This window comes from Xiphophorus couchianus, chromosome 17, assembly GCF_001444195.1.
Source record: "Xiphophorus couchianus chromosome 17, X_couchianus-1.0, whole genome shotgun sequence".
Classification (NCBI taxonomy): Eukaryota; Metazoa; Chordata; class Actinopteri; order Cyprinodontiformes; family Poeciliidae; genus Xiphophorus; species Xiphophorus couchianus.
Window position 1 is genome coordinate 3,990,506 of NC_040244.1, and position 18,361 is coordinate 4,008,866.

An 18,361-nucleotide genomic window follows, 5' to 3' on the forward strand; every position below is an offset into this window, starting at 1 on the left:
TCCATTGCCTGAAAATGGAAAGACTATGGCACCACTGCAAATCTACTAAGACCACCTAAACTGCAAATACGGTAAATGAAGCATCAACAAGGTCCATGGTCGATTTGGAGGAGCTGCAGTGATTGACAGTAAAATGCTGGAAAGCAAAAAACTAAAAATGCATTTTTTAGTAGTCATAGGGAACCCGGTCTAGGTAGACCGGAAGATAAACAGAGAAACTTTGTCAGACGTCGCAAAAGACTTCAGATTGAGATTGACCTTTCAGCAGGTCAAAGGTCACAATCGTAGAGCCAAAGCAACAATTAAATGATTAAGAGCAAATGATATTCATATGCCAGGATGGCCAAGTCAATGTCCCGTACTAAATCCAACCGGCAAGTGTTGAACATTTATGTTCAAATCAATCAATCATTTTGTTGGTCCATAAAATCCTAAAAAAAATTCATGGAATTTTGTAGTTGTGATAAAGTTCAAGGGGTTTCCGTATTTTTGCAAGGCACCGAAAATAACAACAGTTGAACACACCATTTTGAACGGGTCCAAAATTTTATGGTAACATCTTGCACTTTTATGTGTCAGCTCATCAAGTTGAGCTGATTGGGGTTGTTTTTTTTTAAGTTTCTACAGTCCACTGTACAGCTTCATACCACTTTAATGGGGGCTGCGAAGTGGCAGCAGATGTTGTTTTCCTTCTAACATACCTTTCTCACCCTCCTCCTCTTGCTCACCTCATCCTGTGTAGGGGTACTTTAGTGATCCCTGGAATGTGTTTGATTTCCTCATCGTAATTGGCAGCATAATAGACGTCATTCTCAGTGAGATCAACGTAAGTACGATGTCCCCCTTTTCGCTCTCGTTGTCTTTTCTCTTCCTGTCCTCGTCTCGTATTTCTTTTCTCCACTCTCCTTCCCCTCTTCTTGACTTCTTCTGTGTCAGGCTGCTGTTTCTGTCTTCTTTGTCAGCCTGTTTCTCTTTCTTCCTTCTTCCTCCTTCTCCTTCTCCTCTCCCTTCGTACTTAAATCCAAGATGGCCACTGCCACTAAGGGGGACCCCTTTCGTCTCCTTCTCCCAGCCTTATGGCTTTCCAAACAAGAAAGAAGAGCCTTCGCAGGCAGGGTTCAGCTTTAAAGAGTTTATCCATTGCGCTCTCCTTCTTTGCTCCACTGTATTTGAAATGTTGTTGGGTTCTAGATTTATTTTATTTGATCGCACATACCCCTCACTAACTGAACTAACTCACTGACCAATCGCAAGCAGTGTCACGCAGCTTCTTAACTCCAGCAGAAGGCACTTTTTCATTGTTGTTGTGATTTTGTTCCTGACTGTGGTTCTTGACGACATCTCCTCTCGTGGACAAGCATGACCAGCTGCTGCTGCTCCTCCTCTGCTGTCCATCTTTTTCAGACTGCCCCTTCTTTTGTTTTGTTCACCGTTTAATTTTGTTGATTCTTTCCCTCTTTCCTCCTGCTCAGAACTCCAATGCTCCTGTATGTAATGTTTTTATCTTATTTTTTCTCCTCTCTCCTTTGATTTCGATCATTTCCATCTCTTTTTTATGTCTTACGTTCTGTCCTTTTCTTTGTTCTTCTGTTGTTTTCCCCCTTTTCTTTCCATCTCCTACACAGCATTATTTTGTTGATGCATGGAACACATTTGATGCCTTGATAGTTGTGGGTAGCATTGTTGACATAGCGATCACTGAGGTTAACGTAAGTAGTCCAACTCCCTCCCTTCCTTCCTTTTTGCCTTGCCTGATCTGCCATTCCCTCACACACAAACAGACCGAGCACTGATTCCTATCTCGCAAGCTTTCAAATAACCAAGTGAACTTCAGAGACGGCCATTGAAATTCACAGATGTTGCAGAATCAAATCAAAACACGGTCATTATTCCCCCAAATTTTTATTATATAAACTGCATGTTCTGCAACACACTGTTCCCCTCTTCTCACTGCCAATTTTTTGATGTGATTCCCAAATATTTGAAACGGCTACAGATAGGTGCACATGCCTCGGTCTGCTGAGTGTTGGTAGACTATTGCATTTGTCAATAGAAACCTTTTGCATTTCTTCAGCACTTGGTTTGGTTACACATTATCTGATCCTTCATCACTGCCAGAGGGAAGTACAAAACATTACCCTGGCATGATGGACACTGTATAGCATGGAAGATACAAAGGTGGCATATCCAGGCCCGTTTCTGTGTCGAATGTTTTCCGAACAGATCAACACACATGCAAAACGCATGACTCTTCAAGTATTAAAGAACAGCGGAAGATATTTTCAGTTTTGACCCGAGGCTCGAAAACTCTCAATTCAAACATTACCAGGAACACTTGAAGTTTAAATGAGGGGGAAAAAATTACAAGTTGCTTTAATCATAATGTGCATACATGGGGGGAGAATTTGATCCATAAATGGATTCACTCAGTACTCCGTGAAATTTATGCAAATGTATGCATGACTTCATTTAATATCGGCATGGAGGCTCAATGGTCAGCAGTGGGGCTGAATAAGAATGAATTCTCCCAAAGACAAAGTCAAATGTTCAGTGTTTGTTGTGTTTACATATTAAGAACAATGGTTGCTTTATGTGATACTAAGGTACTGTTTGTGAAAGGAGAAGAGACGACTACATGTTGTCTCTGGATAGACTTTCAGCATATTTTCTATTAAAGTAAAAGAAAAAAAATATACTATTATCTGAATGGTTAAATAACTAATTGATCTTTAGATTATTTTACACTTAGAGTAAAAAGTTATCATGGTTATCCAAGCAATTAAATGTAGCATGTAACAACCCACTTGTGTTAGGATTACATCATAAGTGCCGGAAACAGTTTCCATTCGTGACAAGACTTGATGTTTCACAAAATTTCTTCAAGTTTAGCTCATAAAAATGTTTTGAGCTACACCAACATACAGTAAGTGAATATTTTGGCCATTTAACTAAGAAAACTAAACTCTATACACTCTGGTTACCCATTATAAATTAGCTGCTAAGACATGGCCATCTTAATTAATCTTAAAGTGGTTGTGAATGAGTAATTGGTGCAACTATTTAATACACATAAAAGTTAGGCTTGATACTGACAGGCAAATATTTTACAAAGGCAATAAAGAAAACAGGGATGGATGTATATTGTTAGCTGGAAATTATCCCATATTATCAGATATTAGTTTAATTGAGGACAGGAAGCAAGTACAGAATGTTTGTGGCACACCGGTTTATTCCCCTGAGCTGAAAAGCATGTTTTACCTCAGAAAACAGTGGCTCTTGCATACAAATTAAAGCTGGTTTATCCCAGGAGTGTATGAGTTTGGCACTTTTTCTCATGGCTTTAGAAAGGGAATCCATTTGCCGCATGAGAGGCTAACTATGCTGCCTTTAAAAGACACAGGATAAATTCCCAACTGTATCTGGATATTACATGTTTTATTCAGCTTTTTACCAGCACTATTTTTTTGCAGTAATAACAATAAAAAAAAGCCACCTTAATGTCGAGGTTTACTGGGCCAGTGATATACACCTTTGTCATCTATACGGTTCACTGATGTTGCACTGCACACTTTGGTTTGAATTGTGCACCTTAGTTGACTGATTGGGTCAGTTTGAGAGATTAATTGATTGATTTGGTTAATTGAATGAGTAATCTTTTTTTATTCTTACGTCTAATCTAAAGGCATGCACCAAGTCCTTTTCCTTTTATTTACTTGAAGTCTTATAATAATTTGGGCATTGAGTATCCAAAGCTACACTTTGGGTTTTTCGCTCTCTCTCTCTCTTTTTTTAAGAAACCCTCCGCACTTCAATCCCTATAGAAATGCCTGTTTTGAACCACGGCCCTGTTAAATAGGCATTTCAAATGTTAGCCTGCCACTTCATTTCATTAGCAGTGACGTGCGGTCAGGGGAGGCAGGTGAGGCAGTGCCTCACCAGCCATCATGGAAAGAAAGAAAATATATAATCATAAAGTAATTTAAATTGTTATATTCATCCGGTGGTTTGTACTAAAAAATATTTATTTTTCATGTAGCTTCACCAATTTCGATTTTTATTTGTTCAAAATCGCTGAATTTTCTTATTTTCCCATTCAAATGCTTGGAAGCGATGCCGGTGAGGCAGCAGCGAGCTCTGCCTCACCTTGGATTGCGCAACCCCTGGCTCTGCGCTGGCTGCTAAGCGGAGAGAGCATGTTGCTGTACGGCGTCAATAAAATGGTTTAAACAAATTTAATATGTGAACTTATTTCCAATAATTTAGCTTATGTATATAATGTACAGTGCTTTTTGTCACCAACTGTGTTTGTGTAACGTGTTTCGTGTAATGAGCGATTATAAACGGCAGAGAACAGGTTCGAGGTGAGGCAGGCAGTTCTCTTGCCTCATGGCAGGGGGCGCTCAAGATCCCAGACGTTCGTCTTGTTCACTCCTCAACTGCCGAGTAAGTGACAGCGAGCTAGGCTAAACGATTCGGGAAGCAAGTCAAGTGCAGCGATAGATTATAATAGAGATAGTGATTTTTTTCCTCTCGCTCATCCCGACTTTCGACATGAATGACTACATTACAACACTAAAAAAGTTTTCTCAAGTGGACTTTCAATCGAAGCAGGTAAGACAGTAATAACATTTTTTTATTTTTTTTTTTTTTTAGGAAATGTGTGTTTTGTGAGCTACAGTTTGTATGTGTAAGGATGCAGAAGTGAAACATAACCTGTAAACTGCTGTCAATCTATGCATCTATTTGCAAATCTGATTCTGATGACGTCAGTGCCTCACCAGCTATGAACCTCACCGCACGTCACAGTTCATTAGTCACAGAAGTCCAAGTCCTTTTTTCCAACTGCATAGCACATGAAATGCTTTTTTTTAAAGTACAAAATGAAGTGTCGTGACAGACTAGCTTTTAAAATGTTATCACTTTGTCTTTAGTAAATAATTAAAAGGCCAAAACATCCCATCTGGGTGCGCCCACTTTCCCGCTCTGTTGGGTGCCTGTTGACTTAGATTAGCTGAATTAGTTTTTTTGCAGCTATTGAAAGAAAAATATATTTCGCTAATGCTGGGTCTTTAATTCTCCCCCAGCATCCTGCGGGTGCTTCTTAAACTTTGTCTGGATTCTTTTACATTTTACTTTGGTTTGTGTAGAACTAGTATGACTAGATTGGTAGTGGTTTGCTCTGCGTGATGTCTTGCAGAGGATGCCAGTTATGGATTGCATCTATTTCTCTCTCTTTCTTTGGAATGCTTCCTCCTTTCCTAACTTTCTTGCCTTTCTTCTTTGCTTTCTGAGCTTTTTCAGTTCATTTTACCTTCTGTTGTTGATGTTTATATCTCCATCTCTTTATCTTTTTTCTCTCGTCGGTCTGCGGTGCTGCTTGCTCTCCTGAAATGCAAGCAGGGCAACATGGGCTTTCCTTCGTCCTCACAGCTCAATCCGCTAGTTGCATCATCATGAAATGTCGTTTAGCATACATTTCATGTAATGATTGAAACATTTCTCACAATTAGAGAACTTGACGTTCTTAAAGTATCAATTTGAAGAGGACTCCCATGTTACCCATAGAACTGACTGATTTTTTTTTTTTTGCTTGAAAATTTTATGTGCAATGTGAGAAAGCAGCTCAAGTTCATTTAAATAAGCTCGTAAATCCAGAGCTGCAGATAGAATCACACACATCTGCACGGTTCAGCCTGAACAGATGTCTGTTTATTGGATTGATTTGTCTCTATTTGTTCTGGACGCACGTTCACCACATGTAGCAGTTCACTCGGGGACACTGTTTTCCTGTAATCTGTCATGTGGTTCCTAATTATAAAACTGAAATTTTAGTAGTACTACAACTCAATATATTACAGCTTATTTCAAAAATTTACTTCAGATCAATTGAGCACATACAGTTTTTAAGTTTTCATTCAACCGTACGGAAATTTTTTACTCTACAGAACCCAAATAAAAGACTGTTTTTCTGATGTAACAAAAGGCATTCCTTTATAAAAAATGTTTTTTTTACATATATTCATATATATATTGTGCAATTCAAGTGATAAGTAAACTAATTTATTAGATCCAGTTACATAAACAGGCACACTATTAAACCAATACTTTGATGATGCACATTTTGATTCAAATTTAGAATTTGATCTTCTCCATCTTATCCTTTAGTTTAGTTAGAGGGAAACTTATACAGTGTAAATGAATTTTCTAGAATATGCTTATTAGCATACTTAAGCAAAAGCTGTAGTTTGAAGAAAGCATACAAAGGACCAAGTGATCTCATTGTACAGAAATCGATTATAGGCAAAAAGGCTAAACTCTTACTAAAGTTTATAGTGAATATTACAAGAATATGCTTTATTCATGACACATGTGTGATCATATTATGTGTATGACCTTGTTAAAATCCCTTCCTTCTCCCCCAAAATATATTTCGTATTTAGTATTTCCTGTTCTTTTTATTTTTCTTACTATGATTTTATAACACTTTGTTTCCTGACTTTCCGATTTTCACTTCCTTTTGTTTGTGGCTTTCCTATTTAACTTCCTCCCCTTTCTTTAAACCAAGCCTGTGAAATCATTTTTAATTGCAGTTATATTGTGGGAAGGCTTTTTAGCATGGCCAGTTAAAACACAGAGTGTCACTAAACGTTTTGCTCGTCTATGGCTTCAGTCTTAAATGCTGTAATCCCAGGGATGACCAGCAGGTGTCGCCCTACAGGCTGTTATTGCCAAGTCTTGCAATAGACACAAATGGTCTTAAAATAAATTGCATTGAGATACACATAAACCCAATTCTTATTAACTTTTCAAGCCACCATCAGCCAAAAATAATCACCTTCATGAAACTAGATCCATTCAGTAAACATGCCATCTCAGTTGAAGCGGCTTCGGCTGGATGCAAGAAAATACAATAACTTCAGGGAGGCCACATCATATATGCAGAGACATCTGTTTCCATGACATCAGCCTATAAAGATACAGACAGGTCTATCAATCAAGAAGTGTTGGGGACCTTAAAGCTTTGGACAGATGTGTTCCTCACAGGTTCTACATATTTCAGCTGCTTTGATAGGGAGGGATTTTATGTAGCCTGGGGAGGCGATGGGGGCCATCTGCCTGTGCCGTAAGATCACACATAAATCTCCCTTTAGGCTCAGATGAAATGACACTTGTCACCAATATGTGTAGGTTGATCAAAGTCTGAACTCCTGTGTTGTGGTTTGTGGGAGGTGTGGGCAGAGGGTTCACAAACACACACACACACAAAGAGAGGCATTCAGGCGCTATTCTGGTGCTGATCTTTGTTGCCTTTCCTTAAAGCCAGCTGACTCGTCCTCGTCCTCCTCCTCCTCCTCTTCGTCCTCCTCTTCCTCTTCTTCCTCCTCTCACCCCCATGTGGTAAGGCCAATGGTACGCCCCAACGGTAACCTCGTCCGCCTCCCTGCCTCCTCTATCATCTTTCCATCCCACTTTTCTTCTTTCTATCCCTCTTTCTGACCATCAAAAGCATTCCGGCGTGTCATCTTACTTCTGTTACTCGAGCATGCTCAGAGTTACATTCCTGTCCATCTTGTTTATATTGTGAATACATATATATATATATATATAAATGTATATAAATGTATATGGGCGTGTGTGTGTGAATGTGCGGTAAGGGACACTGCGTATTGCAGGTCTGGTATAACTGGAGTTTTGTGACTTATGTAGATTTATTGTTGTGTTTCGTATTGTGGCATCTTTTGTCCTTTCACATCGGTCCAAGTCATCGTGATCACGCCATCACGCAGCCTTTTTCTCTTCTCCACTGGCCTCCACATCTATCCGTTTATCTATCTATCCATCCAACTGCAGTGCCTTAAGAAGGATTACCTTATAAACAACAAACTTCAGTATATTTTATATGCATTTAATGTTTTAGACCAACACAAAGTAATTATAAAGGAGAAGCAAAATTATGGTTTTCAATATTATTTACAAATACATAGATTCAGCCCCTTTTATCTGATACCATAACTTAATTATTCAATGAAGTCCATTTAACATGAGTATAAAGTTCACAGCTCAGGTGGACTAATTTGTTGACAGGACAATTATTTGTGCACTCCAAAGCAACTGAAAGCCATTGTTGGAAAAAAGCTGTTTCAGCAGAGACAGGAAAGCTGGTCAGAGTTGATGGAAATATGATTGAAGCTAAATATAGGGCAGGCCTGGGGGAAAACTTTGTAAGAGACATGAAGATTGAGCTTCATCTTCCAGAACAACAACCTTAAACAAACACAATGAAATGGATTAGCTAAATGGTTTCCAACTCCAATTCCCAGTATTTTATCTTACAGCTTTCTTATACATATCTGCTCCAACACACTTGAATTTAACAAATGGCCTGTGCTGAATTTGATAATAGGGAGGTAATTCAGTCATTTGATTGAAGTGTGTTGCAGTAGAGATGCATCTATCAGAAACTCCTAACTGAAGTTGAGAGAATATAAATGATGCAATTTTAAGTTTTTTATCTTCTTCAAAGAAGAAGAAAACCTTCCACTTCAAAATAATGTGCAACTTTGTCTTGGTCTGTTACACAAATTTCCACACTAATGTTTGTGACAAAAGATGAGAAAAAGTTCTCTTTAGCCAGGCACTGCATCTGTCTATGTTTCAGTATCAAATTCTGCTGTTTTGTTTGTATCTGATTAAATCAAACTATTTTTCATCTTCAGCCTCTCTTTCTCGCTCTCCTCCTCTCTCTGTCACACTTTCTGTCACTGTACTTCTCTTGCCCACTTGCCCAACTCTTCTATTGGTGCAGTGGCGCCCACTGTGGTCCAGTTGTGGTATTACTTGCAGTGCTGAACTGTGATTTCCACTCCTGAGAAAGACGCATCGTTTTCCACTTATCTGTCAGGGGAGTCTGGGACAAAATCTATTCTTAAAAGAAGTTAACTTCTATTGTAAAAGATAGCAAAATTCATTCTAAAATAATGTTTGAGTTTTAGTGCACAAAATTACCCATAATTTAGCTAAGTGCTATGTTTAAAGGTATGTGTAATATTCTGTTGTCCCAAACTGCAATGAGATGTGTGGAGAATGACCAGTTCTTTGTAAGAGCGCACAGTGTGTTCTTTGTGGGATTAACATGAGGACTTGATGGCTTCTTGGAAAAATACAAATGGCAAAATAGAATCAAGTTTTAGACAGGTTGCTGTGTTTCATGGGTCACATTCAGATTGTTTAACATTTCCTCGTCATTTTTGCTGTTTTTATTGTTAGTCCGGACTTCGCTTCCAACCCATTAATTAGACCTTTAGTCATATTGTCTCTGTAGTTTTTACTTCTTTTGTTATACAGAAATACTGCACTTTATATCTTCCCTTTTTGTCACAGAGCAAGCAGAAATGGTATAAATAAATAAATCTATATTAGAAAAGCACTCAGCCAGACGTCTAAATATTTAATCGCTTGTTAGTTCCTGTGGGCAGCGTCAGTGGCTTTAAGATGTTGGAACTAAGGGTTTTCTCCAAATTTGAATTTTTTATTTTTATTTTATATAAACCATTTGAAATGGCAAATTTTCCAACACATGCCAAGTAATTGATTGTTCAAAAGGCAACTTCTGTGGTGTTTAACAAAGTTTCAGGAAGATGTAATCAGATATGGCACATGAAAGTGTAGCTTAGCTACAATGTTTTCCTATTCTCCAGTTGTGCAGCTGTGATGTATGATAATTAGCTAACAAGCTAGAGCTTTCATGCTGTATCTGGTTCTACCTGGTGGCTGCATAGCTTCATGGAAGTATATACAGGTGCATCTTAATAAATTAGAATGTGATCAAGACAATAAATTTTAGTAATTTAATTAAGGCAACAAATGCTATTCTGGTTGTTCAAGGAGCAGTATAATGAAAAATGTAGATGGAGGAAAAAATGTAGAAATTTGTACACAAACTACAGGGATAACAAGAGCTGTATCACAGTGGAAAATCTATTCACTACTTTGGAGGAGATTCACAAAGCAAGGAGTGTCCGGAGTTAATGCTTTAAAAGTCACTTCATACACGTCTAAGATTATCTAAATCTATATTGTTCATTCAACCGAAAAGCTTTTTGAAAATGCTGGTTTTATTTTCCATTTGGACTTGCTATGCTACCTGACCATGTTGACAAAAGTACAAATTCCAGGTTTAATACACGGTGCTAGACCGGCCAGTAATAATACACATGAGCTGAATGGAGCTATTAAAGAAACCTGGGCTTTCTTAGCACCTCAGCAGAGCCACAGGCTGAGCTGCATGCCTGCAGCACTTATTCAAAATATTGAGTGTTTATGTAGTGTATAGACACTTTTGGACATTTTTTTAAATTATTGGGCTTAGATAATAATCAAGTTCTTTGAAAAAGAATATTTTGAGCTGAACTGTAAGCCAAAATCACCAAAAGTAATACAAATAAACTCTCGAAATATGTCAGTGTGTAACAAATATGGGATTCACTTTCGATTACAACCCAATTTATTAAAATTGCGCCTGTACCTCTCAGAGTTGAAGACTTTTGGTCAGTCTCAGTTGCTGTAAATATAAAGAAGCATAGCCATCCAGATCAAAAATACAGTTTTGCAACTAAGAGTCAGAGACCTTTGTCATTAGGAAGCTGCTGGATAATTTTATTTGTTGCCAAATAATTTTTCCATGAAGTCACATAAATAAGCATGACTGCCCGATTCTCTCCCAGATCTCTTTTCTTGTTTGATTTTGATGGGATTTCCTTAGGTCGCTGATTTCCATTTATTAACTTTGTGTGTTTGTGTGTGTGTTTATATGTGTGTTATGCATATTTACATCCACGTCTTTGTGTTTATGGTAATATGCATACAAACGACCTGTGTGGTTCATATGTCTTTGTGTATATATGCATGTCTGTCATTGCCCATTTATACCCATCTGTGTGAACTGTGTGTGGGGGCGTGTGTGTGTGTGTGCTTCCCTCCCTTATCAATTTGCATGTGTTCCCATGCGTCCTGTGTTTTTTTTCCTCTGAAAAAAAACACCAAACCCCACCAAAAGGGACTTCAGAATTCTGAAGAGAACGCCAGGATCTCCATCACCTTCTTCCGGCTGTTCCGCGTGATGAGGCTGGTGAAGCTGCTATCTCGCGGGGAAGGGATTCGGACCCTGCTGTGGACCTTCATCAAATCTTTCCAAGTGAGGGGAGAACCGGACACTACATGCTAGAGAAAATGGGGCGGCGCACAAGTGCTAATCTAACTCACTTTGCACTTTCTTATAAAACTATGGTCTTGTTTGAGGGTCTAAGATTACACGACTGAAACCCAACAATGTCTCCTTTCCTTACCTCATCCCTCCCTGCTCTTTATTTTGCAGAAAGTCATAGAGATGGGATGAGGGAGGTAATGGAGAGGAGGTTTGGATTCCAGCAGCATAGTTAGGGAAATAGGATGAAATTATAAATAATTTTTTCTGCTTCTTCCCCATCTCCACCTCTTCTTTTTCATCTTCTAGCTCCCTTCTCAATTCTTTTAACTCTTACATATCCTACTATCACTAACTCTACAAGCTCGTCATTTCCCTGTAGGCAAGATAAGCAGTAGATAACATAAGTTCAACAAAGCACCAAAAAAAATCTAAATCATTTGATTGACTTGTAGATAAAAGACAAAAGGGAATTTGTTCTCTCTCTTGTGCTTGGTAAGTTGGGCCATTTCTTGTTACAGTACAACAAGGTAAACTCAAAAAATATGAAGTATGTTTGTGTTTGAAATCGAGAATTTTTAAAGAACATAATGCCTGTATAACTCGCATTCAAATATCAAACTTTGCCATCCCGACCTTCTTCTTGGGTGGCCATTGTTCATTGTTGCCTGCGTCAAGTCTGTTCTTAGCAAGTTTTCATTAAAAAATTTCTGAACTTTGGACATGGAATTAAATCACTATCTACCAATACAAAGACAAATGAAAGAAAAAAGCAACATTTCACATGGTGATTAGTCCAATGAGAAGGAAACAGTCAAGAGAAATACTATTTAAGAGTGTTAGCTTAGAAGTCTAATACTCTATCAAGAAATTTAAAAGCAGTTTGTAGTAAGTCATGTAGGTCCCAAAACATCAATGAAGGACTCATTGTTTCAAAATTGTAATTCAACAATCTACAATTCTGGCAGCATTCAGATTCTCGTTTCTGCTGTCATAAAACTCTCACATGCAAAAATAAATGATTAAGAAACTTCTGGCTAACAATCAGCTCATGGTTGCTTCTGTGAGCTGATTGCTGCCTCCTTTAAAGGTATTGTCCATTTCTATGACATAAACTGTGAAATATTCTCAAACTTCCATCTAAGTTCCTCCATAACCTTAAGCCAAGACTCCAATTGCTTCATAATCCTGAAGCAAAGAGTTTCAAACAGAAACATTTGCAAAAGAAAAAATTGCCCTCTATAGCTCTGGCTTTCATAAATCTCCCTCACATTTCCAGTAAAGATGCTCTTTGTTTCCAAATAAGTGGTTACATGTTCTTTTGTTGCACTGTAAGTTATGTTTACAATTAAAGCAGTTGCAGTCCAGAGATTTATAGGCAACTACATCATCAGTATTTGGTTGTGCATTTCTACTCTATGGAGGCATCTAAAAAAGGTGTTGAAATCACTCATCAACTTATCCGTTTTATTGTTTTAAAAATTGTGACGTTTTCTGGCTCTATATATAAAATATTTTCTCTTAAGTAATTGTTAAAAACAATGATTTGGCCTGACTAACCAATGTACAGGAGCTATTTTAGCCAACAGCTCAGCAGTTTATCTCTGGTAAAGCTGGTCTGATGCCTGAAATTTAGAGATCAGTTCCTTTCTTAAGGTTTCCAACTGTGTCGTCAGATGGTTTCTGCTGGCTTGTTTTTGGTGCTGTGCCACTTCAGACGCATTCACTTTTACCTCCTAAAGAGCCAATTAGTTACTTTTAACCTGTTATAGCAATAAGTTCATATCTATGTAAGAAAAGGGAACTAAAAGTGAATGGTCTGCAATTTTGGTAAGTATTACTTCTAAATACTCGGCACTGATGCTTCTCTCCTCTTTTCAGGCTCTGCCTTATGTAGCTCTGCTAATAGTGATGCTCTTCTTCATATACGCCGTCATCGGTATGCAGGTAAGCCGTTCCCCTTGCTAGCCCGAACCTTGTCGTCAGCTTTCTCCTTTCCTCTCCTGAAGCAGAACTTCATGTTTCGTCTGTCCACCTGGAGTCAGTCAAATCGTCATTCTTCACTTCTTTTGACCACTGTTTTCTTCTCTCTTTTTTTGTTGCCCTTATCCTGTATTTTCTTTGCTTGTGTAAGCTGTTGTATTGTCTCTTTCCCTCTTGATGTGGAGTTGCAGTTTGATTTGATTTGCTGGAGACAGCCGGCCTCTAATTCTGACGTCCTCTTGACAATGCTGACATCATTTGCTGAATGCTGTGACTGTCCCTCTTCCCCCCCTTCGCTCCTACTGTGCAGATGTTTGGTAAGATAGCGCTGCGGGACAACACGCAAATCAACAGGAACAACAATTTCCAGACGTTCCCTCAGGCAGTGCTGCTGCTCTTCAGGTTAGCGCGACTAGAGCGAATCTTATTGTTTTTGACTTTCAGACGTTTCTTTCTTCATAAGTTTGACCCCATTGTTCTTCAGTGTTCTCCAAAACATTATCCAAAGCCTTCACAGAACAGCTGTATTAATGCTGATATTACACGCTCTATATTTTTTTGGTTTAGAATATGGTAATGAATAAAAAAATGCAAGATACACTACTGATGTTTAATTGTAAGCTAATTTGTATGTTTCATCTTCCTTCTGCACTACTTTGTGATGGTGAAATTCAAATAAAATACAATAAAGTTTATCGTATCAATGAGAAAATGTAAAAAAAGTCTAAGCGGTATGAATATTTTTGCAATGTACTGTAACAAAAGATGTGAAGTTGCTATTGCAATTGCTCACACTTGTGTTTTTTCTTGTGTCTCCCTCTATGTGTGTGTATGTATGTTTTTTACATACATCTTTACATGCAATTTTGCTTTTCTTTTTTGTGTATTTAAATATTTTTGCATGAATCTCTGCATGCTGCACGTTTGTATTTTTGTTGTGCTTATCAGATGTGCAACTGGTGAGGCGTGGCAAGAAATTATGCTGGCGTGTTCTCCCAAACACCCATGCGAGAAAGGGTCAACCAATGAAAACAGCACAACCCATGACGATTGTGGCAGCCAGTTTGCCATCATTTACTTTGTCAGCTTCTACATGCTGTGTGCCTTTCTGGTAAGTGAAGACAAAAAGGTACTTTTCTGAGCAAGGGAACTAAATTTATAAATTATTCTACTTTTTCAGATCATAATATTGAAGCTTAAAATTTTAAATGTCATTTATTGATAAGTAGAAGGAATGAGACTAATTTTGTCCTCCTTTTCCAGATCATCAACCTTTTTGTGGCCGTAATAATGGACAACTTTGACTATCTGACACGTGACTGGTCAATTTTGGGGCCTCATCATCTTGATGAGTTTAAGAGAATCTGGGCCGAATACGACCCAGAGGCTAAGTAAGTTTTAAGTGAGCAGGAATAAAATCAGCATGAAAATAGAGATATGGTCAAATTTACAATACGACTTCTTCACTGTTTTTAGGGGGAGGATAAAACACCTTGACGTGGTCACCTTGCTCCGGAGAATTCAGCCTCCCCTCGGTTTTGGAAAGCTCTGTCCACACCGGGTGGCATGCAAGGTAAAATAATTTATTCTAATTTCTTTACATCATCTGTAATGTATATTGTCCACAACATAGAAAATTTAAAAGCAGGCAGCAAATCATGAGTGTGTGTCAACATAAAACAGCCATAGCTACCAAAATCTTTGTTTTGCACAAACTCTACTGCTTTAGTGTTGTTAAATCTTCTGTCAGTCTTTCTATGGCATACTGAAGTTCAAAAATAAATATTTTATACGTTTCAAAGGCTTTCAATGATGCAAGAATGCTGTCACAATGCTTCAGTGTCACAATGACAGAAATTGTATTCAGGTCTTTTTCCCCAAACAATTTGTATAGGTCTTCAATAGACAAAGTAACTGTACTCTGGTTCCTGCAGTCCATTTGCTACTACCCCTTGAATATTAGTTAGTTCTCCGTAAACCTAAATAAATTGCTCATTACAAACAACTGAAGCAGTAGGATTAGTTTAAGATAACAATACTATACTACAATACTAGAACTATTTCCATCTGCTCTACAACTGTTTGTCACGACTATGCGTCTTCACTGTTACACTCGTGACTGTTTGGTCTCCTGTAGCGCCTGGTATCGATGAATATGCCTCTGAACAGCGATGGAACAGTTATGTTCAATGCCACACTGTTTGCTTTGGTCAGAACTGCACTCAGGATCAAGACAGAAGGTAACAGACACAAAAAAGGGCAAACAGTTTCCACAAAACTAGTCAAATCAAGCTAGCAAACATGTAAACAATAGTCTTCCAGGACAATGGAAGACAATTAAGTCACTTTGGTGGTTAAAAGGAAAAACATATTGGGGTACTATAATACAAGTATTTGTTTGAACTGGGTTATTTTTGGTACTTTCACATTTTCAGGTCTCAGTTGTAAGTGTGGCAGCTTCTCTTCAAACATACTGATGTTGTATGCTGTGTATTGTTTGTCCAGGTAATCTGGAGCAGGCTAATGAGGAGCTAAGAGCAATTGTGAAAAAGATCTGGAAGAGAACTAGCATGAAGCTGTTGGATCAAGTAGTGCCCCCTGCTGGTGGTACGTACCCTCCTTAATGTCTACGTATATGATTTCTCTGAAACTAAAGTGCTGCATTATTTAAAACTATTTTTAAATTTAAAACTTTTTTAATTGGTTTGCAGATGATGAAGTAACAGTTGGAAAGTTCTACGCCACCTTCCTCATTCAAGAATATTTCCGCAAGTTTAAGAAGAGAAAAGAACAAGGCCTGGTGGCCAAGGTGCCTCCAAAAACTGCCCTTTCTCTGCAGGTACTCACTAGAGTTTTGTGTTTTGCTTTGATGAATTGTATATTTAAAAAAAAGTGAAGCAGAGAGTAGCAATTGATGGTGCTTGATTTGTGTAAAGGCGGGCCTGCGGACGCTTCATGACATCGGTCCAGAGATCAGAAGGGCCATCTCTGGAGACTTGAACGTGGAGGAGGAGATAGATAAAGGCATGAAGGAATCCGTGTCAGCTGCATCTGAGGATGATATCTTCAGGGTAAAGATTGGATACACACACCCCCACTCACTCTCCAAAGAGAGAGAGAGAAAGAGACAATTGGTGCCAGCTTGAGGGTCCATCCATATCAAGATACATGCCTGCATGTGCTCAATGCCTCATAGAGACTTAAGTAAGCAGCATGCTCCACCATATAGCTTCGCCGCATCATATAATTTGGCAGTAACTAAGTGATGATGGAAAAAGAAAAGTGGACCAAACCAAAGCTTAATGTCAGTGTTTTTCAACGTTAAGACAGCTAGCTTTTAATTAGTTTATCCAAACAATTACAAGCAGATTTTAATCATTTTCACCAAGAAAAACAGGCAAAACTCCAAATCTAGCTATTTGCTGAACCGAACCAGCAACAAATGCACGAATCTTTCCAACAGCAGACAGTTCATCTAAAGACATGGTTTTTCCCAACACCTAATCTTCTATCGTGCAGTCATGTAGGACTGGCAACCACTCCAACTTCAAGTCTACATGGTGACTGCTATTTGAAATTCTAGAATATTAAATTATTGTCAGAGTATTTGAACTATCTTTGTTTATCACTGAAAATAGTTTTTGTATATAGATTTTTTTTATTCTTCACTGAAATATTGAGTTGCAAGTCTTGAATTTTCAACATCATTTTAGGTTTTTGCATGCTCTACTTAGGTTGTAACTATATTTTTACATTGAAAAAGTGTACCTCTTGTTAATGAAGAAACAAAACTGAATGGGAGATTTTCTTTTGTTTTAGAAATGAAACTACTACTCTGTCAGACTTTTTATGACATAGCGCTTGTGCCTTTCCTTTTAGCTTTGGCTTTATTGCTGCTTTGCTTGATGGTCTTTGCTTTGCATTTCCATGTGGTAAAGGATTATCACTTCAAATAGCAGAGGTGTGGATTTAAGTCATGTGACTTTGAATCAAGTCAGAGTCAAATCATAAATTTAACAAACTTTAGACTTGACTTGATGAAATCAAAGACCTTAGACCTGATTTGGACTTTCACACCAATGACCAAACAGAAAGTTTGTTAGAAGATAAAAGCGATGACTTTTAAATTCTCATAATCCCACAACTAACTTAACAGAGAAACTACAAATAATTTAATTTACTTGCACAGTAAATGCAAGGAGGGTAAATAAAATTGTATTTGAATTAGGAACATGTAGGCTGAACCCTAGACAGGAATGTAACCTTAATGACAGCATGAAAAGCCACAGGTTCCAGTGAGATCATGAGAGGTCTTGCTTTGACTACAAATAAAAGCACCAAGCTGGCGGACAGCAGTACATCTGATGTTACCAATATAATAAAATATAATCTAAATAATATAATATAATATAACTTGGTTTGTACTATTGCAGTTGTTTAAAAAGAAAATTACTTGTATTTTGTATAGAAATTGACTTATGGATCAGTTTGCTCAACATTTCCTAACTTTTCTGGATATTTTGTTTGTTTTGGTTAATATTTACTGTAAAAAAACAACAACAAAAAAACATCATCAGCACTCAATTTCAGGCTGAGTTCACCTTCTCTTGCTTTTTAAATAATTAAAAAATCTCAAAATTATTATTATTTTGAATAAATTATTAAAATTACTCAAGACCTGAATCGAGTTTTGGGTGGAAAGACTTGAGACTTACTTATTACTTGCAACACAATGACTGGGTCCCACCTCTGATGATTAGTCATTACTGTGCTGTGTTCAAAAACTACTACTACAAACACCTCATCTTTTTCACATTCTATTCAAAAAGTTAAGTTCAAAGTATTTTATTGGGTCTTTTTGTGATAGGCCAACACAAAGTGGTGGAAGGTTGCAAAATGTAAGGAAAGAAATAAAACGTTTTTAAACCTTGTTACAAATACATGCAAAGTATTTGTATTGTTATTTTCAGAGGTTCAGAGTAAATTAGACTCAATACAAATGCCTGTTAGACTTTCAGATTTTTTTCTGTCAAAAACCATTTGTAAAAGAGGAGCTAAGGTAAAGAAATATATAACTTCAATTATGCATGGTTCTGATTTGGTTTCTGAAACAAATTCTCATCAATATATAAAGTTTGTGGTTTGTTACATGACAAAATGAGAAAAAGGCAAGAG

General features: G+C 37.7%; 1 protein-coding gene across 13 annotated transcripts in view; it reads left to right on the forward strand.

Moving 5' to 3' along the window:
* The window catches only part of cacna1c (calcium channel, voltage-dependent, L type, alpha 1C subunit), a 195,568-nt gene that overhangs the window by 160,121 nt on the left and 17,086 nt on the right, over positions 1-18,361 (forward strand). For 8 of the 13 annotated variants that reach the window (XM_028044450.1, XM_028044461.1, XM_028044452.1 and 5 more), the window contains 12 exons: positions 743-826; positions 7,321-7,410; positions 11,057-11,194; positions 13,085-13,150; positions 13,497-13,588; positions 14,135-14,297; positions 14,450-14,577; positions 14,663-14,759; positions 15,324-15,426; positions 15,692-15,793; positions 15,898-16,025; positions 16,123-16,263. In XM_028044450.1, the coding sequence (XP_027900251.1) occupies positions 743-826; positions 7,321-7,410; positions 11,057-11,194; positions 13,085-13,150; positions 13,497-13,588; positions 14,135-14,297; positions 14,450-14,577; positions 14,663-14,759; positions 15,324-15,426; positions 15,692-15,793; positions 15,898-16,025; positions 16,123-16,263 (1,332 nt within the window). Of the gene's footprint in view, positions 1-742; positions 827-1,625; positions 1,710-7,320; positions 7,411-11,056; positions 11,195-13,084; positions 13,151-13,496; positions 13,589-14,134; positions 14,298-14,449; positions 14,578-14,662; positions 14,760-15,323; positions 15,427-15,691; positions 15,794-15,897; positions 16,026-16,122; positions 16,264-18,361 lie in introns of all 13 variants that reach the window. The other 5 variants (XM_028044451.1, XM_028044454.1, XM_028044457.1 and 2 more) reach the window with 3 other exon arrangements.